Raw genomic sequence first — 19,515 nt, 5'->3', positions numbered from 1 at the left:
TGTTCAAGCTTGGTGGGACTCCATACTCCAAGAGAAAGCATTTTTCAGGCTTGGAAATCCCTGCAGTGTCTACACCTTCAATATGAATGTAACAGACACCTATAGATGTGTCTTGTTTACCAGGTTCAGCTCAAATTTGGAGTTTGGCTGAACAGGGAAACTAAAGGTAATTGGCCATATGCCACTTCTAAATGTAAAATTACACAGCGCACCTGGTTGTTAGGGAGCCAATGACCCCTGGCCTCCTCACATTCATGACTAATCCTCCCCACCAATTCAGCTGTCGGCCAGGATTTCCCACTGATAGATGAAGTGTAAGAAAAGGGGTGGGGGTGGACAGGGCCATATTTGGTCAATGACATCAGCAACCATCTCTACCCTTTATTGACAATTTCAGGTGTCAAAGGGGGAAAGGGGGAACTGGTATTCGGCTGGTGGAGTGTCCAGAAACCAATGGGGAGCATGGGCCCATGTGTGTTTGTTTCAGTGGTCATCGTTCCCATGAATAATGAGGATTTGCGTTGTTAGGCAACATGATTGTTAATTAATTTTAGACATTTTTTTTTTCTCATAAACATTTTATTGAAATTAAGGAGAAGTACACAAAAAGAACAAACACTGCCAATGGTTTTTTCCATATAAACAAATTGGCAACTATTCTGGGTCGTGCCCATGACTCATGTATACATCAACAAAAGTAGAACAAATACAATATGTCTAAAGGGAAGGATATAGTGAATTTGGCTTCAAGTACTTGAGCCTCAGGCCCGAGAACCTCTGACGACCCAATCCTAGTCAGGTTCTGAGTTGAACACTAACCACTTCATAAACTAATAAAAAATAAATAATATTAAGATGAGGAATAAAATAAAATAAAAAGGGGGGGGGGGGAACTCCCTAGGAGAAATGGAACAGCGGAAGACTCGAGGTAGTTGAAGGGAGAGAAGAAGACATAGAAGAAAGAGGGGAGCAGGGGGGGAAGGGGGGGAAGAGTATATCATGTTGCATAAAGAAACACGGGTGGAGAGACATCCAGAATGAGTTCTCCTAAGAGGGGATGAAAGAAAAAGAGGGGGGGGGGGAGGGGGTGAGAACTTCACCAGCTGCCCTCCCCTAAGCTCACAGTTGACAGCAGTCTCACAGTAAAATGGTAAACTGGGGTTCGCTTTCATCCAGCAAGGCTCTTTACGGGGTCAACCTACTGCTTGAGGTGGACAATTCCATGGTATCTTGGTACATCTGAGAGGCCTTAAAGGATAACCAGTCGCCCCAGATTGCAGCATACAAGGCAGTCTTATCAAGTGAAGTATGAATCAGTTCCTCCATTTCCACCATCCTATTGATGCGATGAAACCACTCAGTTAAGGTCGGCACAGAAGCCGCTCGCCAATGGATCGGTACACACATTCTAGCCGCATTGATCATATGTAACGCAAGCAATCTGTGATATTTTTTTGGGGGAATCTCAGACAGGTGTAGAAGATATTGCGTGGGAGAGAAATCTAAAGGAAAGGTAGATACTCTCGTCACCACCTCATGAACGCTTCGCCAGTATGGTAATAGAGAGGGGCAGCTCCACCATATATGAAGGAACGTGCCCGTCTCTGCACTACAACGCCAGCACTCTTTTGGTACATCCGGAGCAAATCTATGGAGCACCTCCGGTGTTCTATACCAGCGTGTTCTCACTTTGTACCCATTCTCTTGTACCGAGACGTTTAAGGACCCCTTGTGTAAATAAAAGTTAATCTTATCCCAGTCCCTATCTCCTATTTCGACCCCAAGAGCCTCCTCCCAGTATGCACGCTCCGCCGCCAAACTCGCCGGCGTTTTCCCCTGGAGGGTCCGTAGAGGATGGAAATAATGTGTTTCTGGGGGGAAGCGCTTGCACAGAGAGACTCCAGTACTGTTGGATTTCTGCCAAACCCTCTTCTACGTGTGGAGTGGTCAAGGAGATGCCTTAATTGGATATAGGGCCAGAACGGGAAAGAGCCCGTGCGGGAGAGGTTCGCCAGGGCAGATTGCGTTAGGAATCGGCCCCTATGAAAAAAGTGTTTGGCCAACATTTGGTCGTGTGGCCATTCTGCCTCTAAAAAAGTCTCTGATAAGCCCGGTGGAAAGTCTGGGTTGTAGCGAATCAGAGTAATAGGGCAGACCTTCGCCGAAATGTCAAATTTGTTGCAGGTCCTGTCAAAGGTGGTCAAGGTCGGTCCAGTAAGTGGATGAGCCCATACCTTGGCTGGTATGTGCTCCTTGGCCAGCCACGGTAGATATTGTAATTCTGGGTGTATCACCCGTCTCTCTAGATCTACCCAAGCTTTACATCTTGTGTGCACATTTCAGTCGACAATTCGCGCAAGATGCGCCGCCCAATAGTAGCGTTGTAGGTCAGGTAAACCTATGCCTCCTTTGTCTTTTGTTAGTATCATTTTATCCCAACTGATACGTGCAGGCCTGCCATGCCACAAGAAGGCCCTACATGTTGACTTGTACAAGCCAAAGAATAAGGCAGGCAAGTGTATAGGTAAGGTCTGAATTTTATATAAAAAGCGTGGGAGAATGGACATTTTAAGGATAGACGCTCTTCCAAACCATGAAATATTGGACTTGTCCCATTTTTGTATATCTTGCTTCATGTGTTGAATTTCAGTCAGGAAGTTCCTGTTATACAATTGTGACAGATCAGCCGGTAATTGAATGCCTAAATACTGAATCGCATCTTGTTTCCACTGAAAGGGGAAGGTATGCTGGCATTGAGTCATCAGCTCCACAGGAAGGGAGATGTTTAGTGCGAATGATTTAGTGTAATTGATTTTTAAATTTGAAATGGAGCGAAATTGGTCAAGTACCTTCAAAAGGTTGGGCAGGGAAGTCAAGGGTGAAGAGAGGAAGAAGAGGATATCGTCCGCAAAAGCGGCTATCTTATATTCATGGTCTTGTACCCGAATACCCCTGATGTCTGGGTTGGCTCGTATACAACGTAAGAGGGGCTCAAGCGAGACGATATATAGGAGGGGGGATAATGGGCACCCCTGTCTGGTGCCATTGTGGATGGAGAAGGCGTCCGACAGGCGGCCGTTAACCTTGACCCGCGCTCTGGGATTGGCATACAGGGACATAATTCGGGTCCTCATACCGGGTCCCAGGCCTATTGAGCTCAAAACCGCGTCCATGTAGTCCCAGGCCAGCCTGTCGAACGCCTTCTCCGCATCCAATCATAGAAAAAAGCCCGCATGTGAGGAAGAGGTGAGCCAGTGGTTTAAATTCAGCGCTTTAATGGTGTTGTCCCTGGCCTCACGACCAGGGACAAAGCCCACTTGGTCCAAGCCTATCCATGTAGGTACATGGCGAGCTAGGCGGGATGCCAAGACCCTAGCGTAGATTTTTACGTCAGCGTTTAAAAGTGAATTTGGGCGATAGCTTGCTACATTAGTGTAATCCTTCCCCTCTTTGGGAATGACTGCCACATAAGCTTCCAATAACCTTTCCGATTCGCAGGGACTAGTGGAAAGAGAGTTGAACGCTCAGAGGAATCTAGGTGACAGGATTTCCGCAAATGTCTTATAATATAACGCCGTGAATCCGTCTGGGCCCGGACTCTTACCCGGCTTTGTAGCCTTCAGTGCAGCTATAAACTCCTCATGGGATAATGGGGCTTCCAACGCTTGGGTGTCTACTTCTAAAAGGGCTTTGGGACTATACGCCTTAAGAAACTCCCCAATCTAATTTTAGACATTTTAATTTTTTTATTAAAGGACTCATAGCAAACTGCCAAGACAGATTATGAACAGAAGGGTCCCCATGACAAAACCCTGGGGCACACAGTAGAAAGTAGATATGGTTGAGATTTAAAGGATTTGAGTTTGATGAATTTAGTATGGCCAGAGAGATAAGACTTAAACCAGTTCAGGGGTGTGTCAGTGAATCCAGTGGAGGCTAATCTAATAGGAGGATGTTATGAGAAATTATATCAAAAGCCACACTTAGATCTAGTTATCTACTGAGTAATTGTCAACAGAATGGCTTCTGCTTTCCCAAAGTTCCTTTGAAGTTTTCAGACCCTTACCAAACTGCTTACTTAAAAGAGAAGTATGGGTTTGCACTTTTTTGCAGATTCATACTTACCTCGGTAGATGCAGCATCAGTTTGATGCTGCATCTGTCCCCCGGCGCCTCTGCACTGAGAACCAAGCGATTGAATAATACCTATCACTCAGTTCTGACAGCTCCCAGAGCGGAGAGCTGCTGACTGTCAGTCAGCAGCTCTCTGCTATGCTCCCTCCTCACTCACTGGAAAGCTGGGCTGTGGAGGGGGTGGAGCAGCCGGGTCAAGCTCTCAGCGGCTCTCTGAGAGCCTGAGTCGGTGTCAGTCCAGCGACCTAGCGGATCCAGACTTCATTGTCGTGATGGACCAACTTCTGTGACGTCAGCAGAGAGTGAACTTCAGCCCGCTCTCTGCTGAAAGTGGGTCACAGGAGTGCAAAACGCATGACTTCCCTTTTAAGTAAAATTACTTAAGCTTGGTACACGTTGTGAGTTTTTTTTCCATTCAACCCAACGGGTCAGCTCCAGTCAGAGCCACTGAACTAATGATCCAATGTTAGTACAGCGATCTCCCCCACTGGTCTGTTGTGTTCTGACAGGGGACGGCTGATTTGGAGCTGGTCAGCTGCTGGTTTTCTGGTTTCTGTGGGACCGGCTGCCATACACACAGGCCAAATGTCAGCCGGTTTTTATTGAACTGGCTGATGTCGCCCGGCATCTGGCCCATGTGTATAGGTCTTAAGGAGATGCACTCTTGTGATTATAGCTAGTTCTAAATGCTATGGAGATGTTTTTAATATAAGCTGACAAAACAGTTTTGAATCAAATATTTTTTAATTTATATATTTGCATACACTTTGGATTACATTGGTCCTCTTTCTCTGTGCAAAGCAAGAATGGTGCCATCTTCAAGAAATTTGTATGCTGTGCATTCTTAGAACCCAGCTACACCATAAATAAAGGTTTTCATAACATGGGGAGCTGAAAATTTGCCAGAGAACTGTATACATAAATCCTAAAACTATCTCCTATCTCTACCCTTTTGGTATGTTAAATATACCACTAAAATGCTGTGCACAAAAAAAAAATGTCCATAAGTCCTGTACTGCCCTGTGCTTTGTGCACACTGTAGTCTTAATTTAAGCAGTGTTATTAGCCTTGATCAGTTCACTTCTGGGAACTACAACACAACTCATGCTCTACTCATCTTCATAACACGTAGTGCACATAGTTCTGCGAGTGCACGCAGGTCTTCGAGTGGTCTGCGATTGCACGTAGTTCTGCAAATGCACGTAGGTCTGCGGGTGCACGTAGGTCTGCAAGTGGTATGCGAGTGCACGTAGTTCTGAAATCCTCATTAAATTTAATAGGTGCAATGTTCGGCGGGTGTGGAGGCATAGACTAGGCAGAGGAAACCGCACATTCATCTAAGGCTCGCCAGTTCCTAAACGTCTTGCAGGACAATTTTATGGGTCAGATGGTAGACACACCAACTAGAAAAAAAGCGTTACTGTATCTACTGATTATCAACAATACAGACCTGATCACGGATGTGAAAATACAAGGCAATTTAGGCAACAGCGATCACAGGTCAATTGGCTTCAGTATAAATCACACAAATAGGAAACATAAGGGGAATACAAAGACATTGAAGTTCAAAAGAGCCAATTTTCTATGAACCTTGCTAGAAGGCATAAATTGGGATAAAATCTTAGGAACAAAGAACACGGAGGAGAGATTTGCTTTAAGAGCATTTTAAATAAGGGCATTAGCCAGTGCATCTTATTGGGTAATAAATTTAAAAGAGCGAACAAAATTCCTGGATGACTTAACTCCAATGTAAAAATGCATATAAAAGCAAAGGAGAAGGCCTTCAAAAAATACAAGGTTGAGGGATCATCATCAGCATTCAGACTTTATAAAGAATGCAAAAAATAAATATAAGGGTGCAATAAGGACGGTTACGATAGAACATGAATGACACATAGCAGAGGAGAGCAAACAAAATCCCAAGAAATTCTTTAAGTATGTAAACAGTAAAAAAAAGGAGGGCAGACAATATGGCCCCATAAAGAATTAGGAAGGACATCTGGTTACAAAGGATGACGAGATGGCAAAGGTATTGAATTTATTCTTCTCCTCTGTCTTCACAAGGGAATCGGAGGAACTTCAGTAACCAAAACTGCAGTGTTCATCCTCATGACACATCACGGGAAGCACCTCCATGGTTAACAGAGGACAGAATTAAAATTACACTTGGGAAACTTAACATTAATAAATCACTGGGACCGGATGGCTTGCACCCAAGGGTACTTAGGGAACTCAGTCAAGTAATTACCAGGCCATTGTTCCTAATTTTTACTGACAATCTACTGACTGGAATGATACCAGCCAATTGGAGAAAAGGCAATGTAGCACCAATATTTAAAAAGGGCCCAAAATACATCCCTGGGAATTACATAGCAGTTAGCCTAACATCAATAGTATGTAAACTCTTGGAGGGGATGATATGGGACTATATACAAGATTTTAGTAATGGGAACAGTATCATTAGCAGTAATCAGCATGGATTCATGAAGAATCGTACTTGCCAAACTAATCTATTAACCTTCTATGAGGAGGTGATTTGCCATCTAGATAAAGGAAGGCCCATAGACATGGTGTATCTGGATTTAAAAGCATTTGACACAGTTCCCCATAAACGTTTACTGTACAAAATAAGGTCCGTTGGCATGGACCATAGGGTAAGTACATGGATTGAAAACTGGCTACAAGGGCGAGTTCAGAGGGTGGTGATAAATGGGGAGTACTCGGAATGTTCAAGAGTGGGTAGTGGGGTCCCCCAGGATTCTGTGCCATGGCCAATCCTATTTAATTTGTTCATAAACGACCTGGAGGATGAGATAAACAGTTCAATCTCTATATTTGCAGACAATACTAAGCTCAGCAGGGCAATAACTTCTCCGCAGGATGTGGAAACCTTGCAAAAAGCTCTGAACAATTTAAAGGGGTGGGCAACTACATGGCAAATGAGGTTCAATGTAGAAAAATTTGAAATAATGCATTTGGGTGGCAAAAATATGAATGCAATCTACACACTGGGGGGAGAACCTCTGAGGGAATCTAGGATGGAAAAGAACCTGGGTGTCCCAGTAGATGATAGGCTCACCAATGACATGCAATGCCAAGCTGCTGCTAACAAAGGAAACAGAATATTGGCATGCATTAAAAAGGGGATCAACTCTAGAGATCAAATTATAATTCTCCGACTCTACAAGACTCTGGTCTGGCCGCATATAGAGTATGCTGTCCAGTTCTGGGCACCAGTCCTCAGGAAGGATGTACTGGAAATGGAGTGAGTACAAAGAAAAGCAACAAAGCTAATAAAGTGTCTGGAGGATATTAGTTATGAGGAAAGGTTGTGAGCACTGAACTTATTCTCTCTGGTGAATAGACGCTTAAAAGGAGATATGATTTCAATATACAAATACCATACTGGTGACCCCACAAAAGGGATAAAACTTTTTTTGCAGAAGGGAGTTTAACAAGACTCATGGCCACTCATTAAAATTAGAAGAAAAGAGGTTTAACCTTAAACTACGCTGCCATGGGCTCTAGCCCCAGATCATTTGTAGACCTAGTAATGGCCCTGGTGGCAAGGATATGGAATTTCCTTCCACAGCCGGTGGTCTCAGTGGGGGAGGAACTATTAGATAAGCACCTGATCGACCGTAACATTCAGGGATATACAATGTAATACTGACAAATAATCACACACATAGGTTGGACTTGATGGATTTGTGTCTTCTTTCAACCTCACTTACTACGTAACTATGTAACACAGAGGGAAGAGTTCTGTAGTCCTAAAACACTTCCTATCCTAGGGTGTGAGTACTGCTCCCCCATAGACACAGAACAGTGATTGTGTGTTGTCCTCCTAGAGCAGGAAGTATGATACTTGCAGGATCGCCAGGTGAAAATAGGAGAAATACCCTGAAAAAAAGAAAAATACTGCATCTAAGAACTAATAAGTCATAGTATCTTACATACCGTATTTACGTTTGGATTTAGATATTCCCAAATGTACAGAATGTGGTCATGTAGTAGTTATTATACACTTTTTTGTATTTAAAGAGTAACTCCACTTTTGTTGGGGAAAAAAACATACCCCTCTGGATGATCTATGTATATTACAAGGATTCTAACTAACTTTTGTTGCAGATTCCTACCTTTTGTTATTCTGAAGTGAACTGTATGTTCCTCTGAGCCTCAGTGATGAGTGGGTCTAATGTGTGGGTTGTTTCATAATTATCTATCAGATGTGCACCTGCAGGGCACTAATACAGAAAGCTGCTGGGCCTGCATACCTTTTAAATGTGTTCCTACTGGGAGTGTGTCACCAAAAAATGACATTTTTGTTGCAGGGGATGCCTGAAATCTGACTTGTATCTTAGGCAGACTTCTGGGAAAATTGGTGAGCCAATCACACAAGCAGGAAATTATGTTTCTGGGGGTGGTCAGTACACACTCTGTGTAAAGAACACCACCAGGTAGTCATATTGGAATGCATTCTGTGAAAATTACTGTGGCTGCAGCTTGAAAAGGAAAGGTCATTTTTAATAACATTCAATTACAATATGACTCATGTCGCAATTGTATACGCTATATTATTCATTTTTTATTAGCTATTTTTTTCCCCCATGAAAGTGGAGATACTGTTTAAGTGTTTACATGACAGGCCTTGATGATTAAGTGACATAAAATAACTATTGTACTTTAATCTAATTTAATTAATTTAATATTTAAAATGTATTATTAATTAATGCATTCATTAGTTAATTTTAATTTAATATTGGCAATAATATAGGCACCATTAAACTCATAATATCTATGTTAAAAAAAAAATGATAGCAAAGCTGTTTATTTATTATTGTTATTGTTTTTCATGTTTGCGTTGAATTTTTTTCTCTTTCAGATTTATATGTAAATACAGTAACAATGATAAAAACCTTAAGGATATTTTTAGTAATGCTATTCATGGCAGCTGCTGGATTTCTGTATAAGGTCACATACAAGGGCAGCAACATTTCCTACTTTTCCTACATCTTTATAGAAAACATGGGACATGGGACTGTAAACCAGTCAGATGGTGCCATGACCGTGGGGACAACTAAACATTCCAAATTCACAGCAGAAGATATCCTGAGTGGTGGAAACAACATCATATTTCTAGAGACCAGTGAAAGGCTACAACTCCCATCCTTGGTTTTATGTGCAATTGAGTCAGCAGCTCAAGTCTACCCCGACAGGTCAGTTGTGGTTTTCATGAAAGGATTAAACCATACAGACGCAGAAGATCGGGAGAAAGTTCTCAGCCATTACCCAAGCCTTTTATCTCTGGATAATATTCACATCTTTCCTCTTATAATGGAAGATATTTTCAACAATACTCCTCTTTTCAACTGGTATAAGAAGGTAAGATTTAGAAGACTTCAAAGACTAAAATACAAATAGAAGCTCTAGTTCATTAGAACTACACATTACAGAGCAGTTTCCCTTTGCTCTCACAAACAAACGATTTCCCAGCACACTGACCGACCAGCCTGCAAAACAACCAAACTGGTCCTGTCTAACAGTTTAAAGTGGATGTAAACCTTCTCCTATAACACTAAAAAAGAACACACTGCCCGAAGGGGCTTGGAGAGTGCTGCTCACCCCAAACAAACATAAAAAATTGAACAGATTTCCCCACAAAGGGGTTTTTAGGCAGCAAAACAATAAATGTATGACAACATAGTATAAAAGATTTCCAATGTTTATTAACATAAAAAAATAATATAGCGCATGGGTAAAAACATGAGCTCCACTGAACAGTTGAAAAACTCAAAACAATAGCACAAAGACTGTATGGAAAATACAATAGCAACAATGGATGTGCAAAAACAGACACGAGTGTCTGTTATTGCACATCCATTGCTAACACTGTACAAATACAACAACAGTGAAGGTATACGCGTTTCAACCCACTCAAAGGGTCTTCTTCAGAGAAATAGTCTGTTATAAAACAAAAATGTAATAAATATATACATCAAGTATTGCTTGTTTATAATAGGGGTACCTAATATTCTAATATGGTTACCCGATGATGCACGTCCAAAGAGATGAAAAGGGTAATTTCAGTGGAGTTCCCCCTTAAAACGACCGCCTCAATTTCCCTCCACACATATAGAGTGTCCCCAGGTCCACAATGTCGCCAAGTGCCAAGAGAGGAAGTTGAGGTCCAGCGTCGTGGCTTACGAGAGGTCACACTACTACCCCACCCCCCATAAACATAGGGAGTGGGTGCGGAAGTTGGCGGCCGGACAGTGTGGCGGATCGCACCTGCAGTGGAATTCCATATAGGTATAGGGTTAAAGATATGCACTTAAAGTATAATAAGTGGATATCTGCAGGGCATGAATCTATTATCATACCACTAATCTGTATGTGTGAATAATACCCACACCCAGATGTTTTAAATATATATATATATATATATATATATATATATATATATATATATATATATATATATATAAAAAAGAAAAGAAAGATAGCTCGTGGTCCCAAGTGTTTGAGGTTGATGTCACCAAGAAAAGAAAAAAAAGGGGGGGGGGCACCAAGCCAAGTGAGACAATGTGAAAAAATAATTGGGTGAAAATGCAAGTGAAAAAACAAGTGAAAAAACATGAGTGTGATGGTGACTACAATAAAAAATAAAAAAAAGGAGGAAAGAGAAAAGGGTTGAAAAAAGTAAAAAAAATTAAAATAAATAAAATGTGACATATGAGTGAACACTAGAACAATAGCAAAGGATATATGCAAGTGAAAAAGAATGTGTATGCCGTGGTGAAAAGGTCATGTGCGAGTGTGAATGTAGCAAAGTGCATAATGAATGCAATAATAACCAAATAAGAGTGAATGTATAGTGGTGAGATTCACCTGAAACAAGAAAGTGATAGTGCTAAGAAGTGAGGGGCTGATGAGCAAGATCCATGGTGAACATGCACACCTCATAAGGCAAAAAAATCCTTTACAGAGATCAAGGATATTACCTGAATGAGTAATATTAAGAAAGGGCTCCCAAAGAAGGGAAGAGGGGACTGTGAAAAAGGACCTAGCCCGGGATAGGTAACGAACACAGTCACTGACTCTTATGTAGAGTCGCCCAATCTATAAATAAATAAATAGATAAGTCAGGATATTACTATACAAGACTTCCAAGGTAATATGTAAATAAAGTGACAAAGAAGTAAGTTCAATCAGGGGGATTAGCCATACATACCGACCGAGAGCTGAGAGTTCATATGTCCTTCCTCATGTGAAGAGAGCAATAGGTAGTCCCTTCCTATATGGGAGTTATTTATACTAAACCCTGAAATCCTGCACAGGTGTCCACCACCTACCTCACAGCCGGTTACCGCCCTATTCCGCATGGTCGCCTGATAGGCTGGCCGCGTGTGGCCTCCCCAGCATCCCGGAAGGAGGCGAACGGCCCCGAAATGACGTTGCACGCACCCGCGGATCGCGAATGCGCGCGAGGCCTGAGTCCAGAGATGTCCTAGGATGCCGCTGGCAAGTGGGTAAATGTCCCCCGAGGGTGAGCGGTATAAACCTGCACACACCGCATCAGGGGACAGATGGAGGGGCTCATACCGATATGACCCCTCCCCCCTTTCCGGGAAGTCATGGCAAAGGGCCCGCCTCCCCCAGCAAGCGGCGGCGGGACTATAGTGATAGGGAATGGTGACGTCCAAGGGGGCATGTTGGTATCAACGCTGTGGCAGACCACACCAATCTACGCCCAGAATGCCCGGGAAAGATGAGTGAGGAAGGGTGGTGTGGAGGAGGGAGGGGGGAGGGTGAAAAAAAAAAGGGGGGAGGCATTAAGAGAAAACATGAGCGGCGTGTCACAGCATAACAACACATTAACGCAAATTCATTTCACCAATTAATACTATATTATTCAATTTTCATCAAGTCAATTCATATATATATTATACATTTATTTACATATGATATATGTTGTACATGAGACAGAGCCACAATGAATATGTAACATAAAAGTTGGTAATACTCTTGAAGAGTTAACCGTAAGGGACTCTATATACAAGACCCAAATGTAGCAGTAACGGCTAAACTGTTTCAGGTAAGTCAAAAAGGCATGGCAGGGAGGCACTGATAGAGAGACGGTCAGGGGTGGGAAGAAAAAGGAAGAGAGGAGAAAAGAGAGAAGAGAAGAAAGAAGGAAAGAAAAACAACCAAATCAAACCCAGCGGGTGGTCTCTACTGCGTCCTTCCAGAGGTAAACCCCTTTAAGAAAGGGGCAAAAGAGACCGACTCATTGAGTCCTGGAAAAGAGGTGGCATCCAATTTATGTATCCACCTTTGCTCGTGTTGGAGTAGTGTCTTATTCCATTCACCCCCCCACCCCCGCTCTGGAATATGTATTCGATCCAGGGCAGTGAATGAAATGTTGGGCATTCTATAATCGTGTACCTTCACAACATGTCGTCCTATAGGCAAGTAATGATTACCGATTTCCATGCTATAAACATGTTTGGACATCCGTCGATGGAACTCTTGTTTGGTTTTACCAACATAGTATGCCCCACACTCACACTCCATGAGGTATACAACACCCCGTGTTTGGCAATTAACAAAATGGGTAGGCCGAAAGGTTACCCCATTCGGTAGGTGAAACACCTTATCACGTCTGATATATTTACAACAAGTGCAGTGACCACAGGAAATTTCATTTTTATATTCACTCTGGACCAATCTATCGTGTAATGAAGAGGCCCATTTGTAAGTAATAGAAGGGCATGATGAGATAAAACATCCAACCTTAGGGTCATCCTTTAGGATAGACCAGTGTTTCTGAATGATATTATGTTGTTTCGATCCAAGCCAGGTCACCCCGCTCCGTCTTAGCAAACAGAAGATCCCGGAGAGGCTGTGCCGCAACTTTGTTATATGCTCTACGTAAACATGAGCGACTGTAGCCCTGTGCAAGGAATCTAGTCTGTAATTTATAAGCCTCTTTGTGAAGAGGAAATCATTCAAGCAATTTCTACGAAGGCGTAGATATAGTCCATAAGGGTATAGCCGTTTTAGAGGAATGGGATGAAAACTCTCCATGCAGTACCGTATTGCCTGCGGTGCTTTTGCGGTACAAGGAGGTGAAGATTTGATTCTCTGGGGTACAGCCTATAAGAACATCTAGAAACTTGTTACTTTGAGGGTCATAAGTCATGGTAAACTTCAAATTATACTTATTTGTATTAATACGAGATTTGAACTCCAACAGAGATGCTTCAGACCCCTCCCAGATGATGAGGACATCGTCGATGTACCGCTGCCACATGGAGATGTGGCGTGTATACTCAATGAGATCCCCGTCATCCAGGAGGGACTTCTCCCACTCCCCCAGGTACAGATTGACATAGGCCGGGGGAAAAAACAAGTTCCCATGGCCACACCCTGCACCTGGAGGTAGTGGGAATTGTTAAATGCAAAGAAATTATGATGCAGAATGTAGTCCAGACCGTCCACTATGAACTCATTCACTTCATGCTCATATCTGTCGCTCTGTTGGAGCAGGCACTGTACTACCTCGATCCCCTTGGTATGGGGGATCGAATTGTAGAGTGCTTCCACATCAATGGCGACCAGAATCGAGTTGTCTGACAAGGTCCAATTTTCAATCGTTTGTAGTAAATGTATGGTATCCTTTACAAAGGACGGCATACAAACGACAAATGGTTGTAATAATGAATCGATGACTTTGCTGAGGTTTTCAGCTATTCCTCCCTTCCCTGAAACGATCGGTCGGCCTGGAGGTCGGGATTGACACTTGTGGATCTTAGGTAAACTGTAAAAAGTGGCTTCCCTAGGGTATTTGGTCCTAATAAAGGCATATTGGTCTTTTGTAATGCCGCCTTTCTCGAATGATGCATCTATTAGAGCGTAAAATTTGTATTAATAGTATTAATAGTATTAATTGGTGAAATGAATTTGTGTTAATGTGTTGTTATGCTGTGGCATGCCGCTCATGTTTTCGCTTAATGCCTCCCCTCCCCCCTTTTTTTCTTTTCCCCCCTCCGCCACACCACCCTTCCTCACTCATCTTTCCCAGGCATTCTGGGAGCAGATTGGTGCAGTCTGCCACAGAGTTGATACCAACATGCCCCCTTGGACGTCACTGTTCCCTATCACTATGGTCCCGCCGCCGCTTGCTGGGGGAGGCGGGCCCTTCGCCGTGACTTCCCGGCAAGGGGTCATATCGGTATGAGCCCCTCCGTCTGTCCCCTGATGCAGTGTGTGCGGGTTTATAGCGCTCACCCTCGGGGGACATTTACACACTTGCCGGCGGCATCCTAGGACATCTCTGGACTCAGGCCTCGCGTGCATTCGCGATCCGCGGGTGCGCACGACGTGCTGACGTCACGCAGTTGTGGCGATGACGTAATTTTGGGCAGTTCGCGTCCTTCCGGGACGCCGGGGAGGCCACACGCGGCCAGCCTATCAGGCGACCATGCGGAATAGGGCGGAAACCGGCTGTGAGGTAGGTGGAGGACACCTGTGCAGGATTTCAGGGTTTAGTATAAATACCTCCCATATAGGAAGGGACTACCTATTGCTCTCTTCACATGAGGAAGGACATATGAACTCTCAGCTCTCGGTCGGTATGTATGGCTAATCCCCCTGATTAAACTTACTTCTTTGTCACTTTATTTACATATTACCTTGGAAGTCTTGTATAGTAATATTCTAACTTATCTATTTATTTATTTATAGATTGGGCGACTCTACATAAGAGTCAGTGACTGTGTTCGTTACCTATCCCGGGCTAGGTCCTTTTTCACAGTCCCCTCTTCCCTTCTTTGGGAGCCCTTTCTTAATATTACTCATTCAGGTAATATCCTTGATCTCTGTAAAGGATTTTGTTCGCCTTATGAGGTGTGCATGTTCACCATGGTTCTTGCTCATCAGCCCCTCACTTCTTAGCACTATCACTTTATTGTCTCAGGTGAATCTCACCACTGTACATTCACTCTTATTTGGTTATTATTCCATTCATCATGCACTTTGCTACATTCACACTCGCACATGATCTTTTCACCACGGCATACACATTCTTTTTCACTTGCATATATCCTTTGCTATTGTTCTAGTGTTCACTCATATGTCACATTTTATTTATTTTTAATTTTTTTACTTTTTTCAACCCTTTTCTCTTTCCTCCTTTTTTTTTTGGTTTTCTTCTTGTAGTCACCATCACACTCATGTTGTTTTTTCATTTGCATTTTCACCCAATTATTTTTTCACATTGTCCCACTTGGCTTGGTGGCCCCCTCCCCCCCCTTTTTTTTTCTTGGTGACATCAACCTCAAACACTTGGGACCGCGAGCTATCTTTCTTTTCTTTTATAAATATATATATATTTAAAACATCTGGGTGTGGGTATTATTCACACATACACATACAGATTAGTGGTATGATAATAGATTCATGCCCTGCAGATATCCACTTATTATACTTTAAATGCATATCTTTAACCCTATACCTATATGGAATTCCGCTGCAGGTGCGATCCGCCACACTGTCCGGCCACCAACGTCCGCACCCACTTCCTATGTTTATGGGAGGTGAGGTAGTAGTGTGATCTCTCGTAAGCCACGGCCCTGGACCTCAACTTCCTCTCTTGGCACTTGGCAACATTGTGGACCTGGGGACACTCTATATGTGTGGAGGGAAATTGAGGCGGTCGTTTTAAGGGGAACTCCACTGAAATTACCCTTTTCATCTCTTTGGACGTGCACCATCGGGTAACCATATTAGAATATTAGGTACCCCTATTATAAACAAGCAATACTTGATGTATATATTTATTACATTTTTGTTTTATAACAGACCATTTCTCTGAAGAAGACCCTTTGAGTGGGTTGAAACGCGTTAGTCCTATACCTTTACTGCTGTTGTATTTGTACAGTGTTAGCAATAGTCATGTCTGTTTTTGCACATCCATTGTTGTTATTGTATTTTCCATACAGTCTTTGTGCTATTGTTTTGAGTTTTTCAACTGTTCAGTGGAGCTCATGTTTTTACCCATGTGCTATATTATTTTTTTATGTTAATAAACATTGGAAATCTTTTATACTATGTTGTCATACATTTATTGTTTTGCTGCCTAAAATCCCCTTTGTGGGGGAATTTGTTCAATTTTGTAAACCTTCTCCTATACCCGGGATTTTGGGTGCTACAAAAAATGTGCAGAGAAAATAGAGTACCTACATCCTATAAATTCAGATAAAGTATAGCAAATTGAGTTGAGGCATTGAAGACTTTCATGGTATGGTATAGGAACTCAACAAACTCAACTAATGAACTCAAGAAATATTTATTTAAAAATATACCAATTTATTATATCAGTTAACGTTAAAAATCCACCCACAAGGGAGGGTGATAATTCAAAAGGGTCCAATAAGGACAATCAGACAATACTAGTGGGACATTGGTATTAGCAGGTTATCGTTTCATGTACTTGGAAGCTTGTTGAATGCAGAGAATACTTTACTTTCATGGAGAATTAGCAATGCATTTCTTTACTTAATTCTAATTTTATTGTAAATTATTATACAATATTACACAAACTTAGACAAATTCAGACATGTACACATACATACATAGAAAGCATATTTGTTTCAATGCACAAAGCATGAGTACCTTTGCACATACTGGTCAATAAGGGAACAGATACAAAATAGACATTTGAAAATATCAGTACTGTGTTGTTTAAAATGTTCCCTTAAATACCTTTTTAAATGTTATTGTGATTGTTATATACTCCCCTATCAGTGCTACTTTTGAAGTCAAATTTCAATTTAGTTTTACTCATAGTCTTTTGACTATAATGCCATTTTAGTTTTAGTCGTATTTTAGTCATCTGAATTGTTTTCGCTTTAGTCATACTTTAGTCAACTAAAATCTCCAGTACATTTTTGTCGGCTAAAATTGAATGGGTTCAGTTAAATTGTAATGCATAATTTAAACATTTAAACATAATTTAAACATTCCTCTAGAATTTCTAAGCTCATGATATACTCCTGGAGTAAAAATCAAATAATATGGGGAAGTAAATGGAGTGAGAGAGTGCACAGGGCAGAGAACTGCTACCTTGCTGAGAGGGGAAACGCCAACCATGTGGTTTTCAGGGAATTGTTCCAGAACTCCCAGGTAGCAGGCAGACAGAGGGAACCTGTGTCTCTCAGCCAATACAGCTTGTCAGGGGGCTGGGGCTTTGACAGACACGTGGAGCTCCAAAAAAAGTTAGTAAATGTCCCTCCCTCACAGTTTAATTCGTTTTTTCTTAGCTGCTGAAAACCGGAATAGATTTTCGGCATGGTTTTCGTGAATTGACTTAATTCAAATTTCAGTTTTGTTTAGTTTTCAGCACTGAAAACATGCAGCTGACGAAAATTATGAAAAAAAAATTTTCAAATAAATTAGCACTGTCCTCTATTCTAATTATTTTACAGTTTTTAACGTTGAAGGCAGATTCATTGTCCTATGGGCATTCAAAAATATTTTCATTTTGAGAATTTACAGCAGTCCTAAATTGCAATGTGCATTCTTTTGTTTTATTAGCCCATTCAGACTCACAGCGAGTTCCCTGTTCTTGGGGGTCCCAAAGGGTCTTTCTTGTTATATAAATGTCTCTGTTTTGCACTTGGTTTAGTTTCCCTAGTCTACCCTAACATAAACACAAATATATATATATATATATATATATATATATATATATATATATATATATATATATATAAATAATTTTTTTTGCATGTTTTATGTTCGGGTAGACTAGGGAAACGAAACCAGGTGCAAAACAGAGACATTTATATAACAAGAAAGACCCTTTGGGACCCCCAAGAACAGGGAACTTGCCGTGAGTTATATATATGTTATATATACATACAATAAAACTTTGGATTGCAAGCATAATTCGTTCCGGAAACATAATATATATTTTTTTGACTCTAACCTCCATCAGCACCTTTTTGGACAGCACCTCATCCCAATTGAAAATATAAATAAGGAGTATAAGAAGAAAAAAGGGGATTTTTACAGTGCTGGTATAAAGGTACAGCAATAAGAAAAATCAACACGTAAACCAATTAATTTTATTAATAATTGTTAAAATTTGCACATTTGCAATCGTTGCATAGTTACAAAGTGGCATAGAAAACCGGTCCACATAATACAGAAGGTGGGAAAAAGGCTTACAGTCATCTATCCCGACATGTTTCGCAGCAGCTCCCTCAGGGGATATGCAAGCCTCCCTTCAAATCCACTGTCCAGTGAAAGAGACGCCTCACCGGTTGGAAAAAGGTGTGTACAGGGCTACCCCTCCAATCAATGGAGTGGAGCGGCTTAGGAGGGCATTTATTATTAGAGATAGTCTCAAACTGGAGATACACAATAGACCAGTCAGGTATTAAGGGTACATAGATTCCCAAGTTGTAAAAAGTCAACGCAGCAGTGCACAATAGCACTAAAAAACTGAGCCCTCATATGTTGAGTGCATGTAACGTTCGAGGTTGTGTGGGATAAGCCTAGCGTGTCCTCCAGTTAAATGCTTGTAATCCAAAACACTTGTATATCAAATTTCCCCATATAAAATAATGGAAACTCAGATGATTAATTCAACAACTATTTATTCATAAATCCTTCAGTTTATAGTCCATATAAAAAGACTATAGCTGTGTAACCATAAAATGTCCATCCACAAATGGCAGCCTCTACAAGGGGATTAGAAGCAAAATCCAGCAGGAGCTACAGTGTATAAAAGAGAAGAGAGGTGCCTCTAAGTGTAGAAATATAGTTACATTTAATAAAAGTACAACATTTAGAAACTCACATGGTTGGTGGTTAAAAGAGGCACATCTAAGTATGCAAGCATCTGGGGTAAAGCTGTCCACATAAACCATCCTCTGCACTGCCGGCTCTTACTGCTATCAGTCTGCAATTGTGACCAGGAAAACTACCCTTCAGTAGAGCGATTTGAAATAAATTTGAAAGCGAGGCTTGAATCGCTCATGGAGTGCAGCGTGGAAGGGATGATGTGGACAGCTTTACCCTGGATGCCTGTATACTTAGATGTGCCTGTTTTAATCCTCAATCATGTAACTTGCTAAATGTTGTACCTTCATTAAACGTAACCATATTGCTACACTTATAGGTGCTACTTGTATATCAAGACATTGCTTGTATATAATGTCAAAATGTACTAAAACATTTTGCTTGTCTTGCAAAATGCTCTCAATCCAAGGTTTTACTGTATATAATTATTATTTTTTTAATTATTATTATTTTTATTTTTTTACTGTTATAACTTTAGACAGATTGTCACTGTGTGGTTAGACAGAATGTA

General features: G+C 41.5%; 1 protein-coding gene across 1 annotated transcript in view; it reads left to right on the top strand.

The window, feature by feature from the left end:
• Positions 1–19,515, top strand: part of LOC143988776 (alpha-1,4-N-acetylglucosaminyltransferase-like) — an 86,778-nt gene that overhangs the window by 20,625 nt on the left and 46,638 nt on the right. Inside the window, exon 2 of the mRNA XM_077488629.1 lies at positions 9,019–9,518. Within this exon, the coding sequence (XP_077344755.1) occupies positions 9,042–9,518 (477 nt within the window). The 5' untranslated portion in view covers positions 9,019–9,041. The remainder of the gene's footprint in view (positions 1–9,018; positions 9,519–19,515) is intronic.

This window comes from Lithobates pipiens, unplaced genomic scaffold (assembly GCF_037356315.1).
Source record: "Lithobates pipiens isolate NorthernLeopardFrog02 unplaced genomic scaffold, aLitPip1_a1.2 Scaffold_18, whole genome shotgun sequence".
NCBI lineage: Eukaryota > Metazoa > Chordata > Amphibia > Anura > Ranidae > Lithobates > Lithobates pipiens.
Note: the sequence above shows the minus strand (reverse complement) of the source record. Positions and strands in the feature narration are given on the sequence as shown.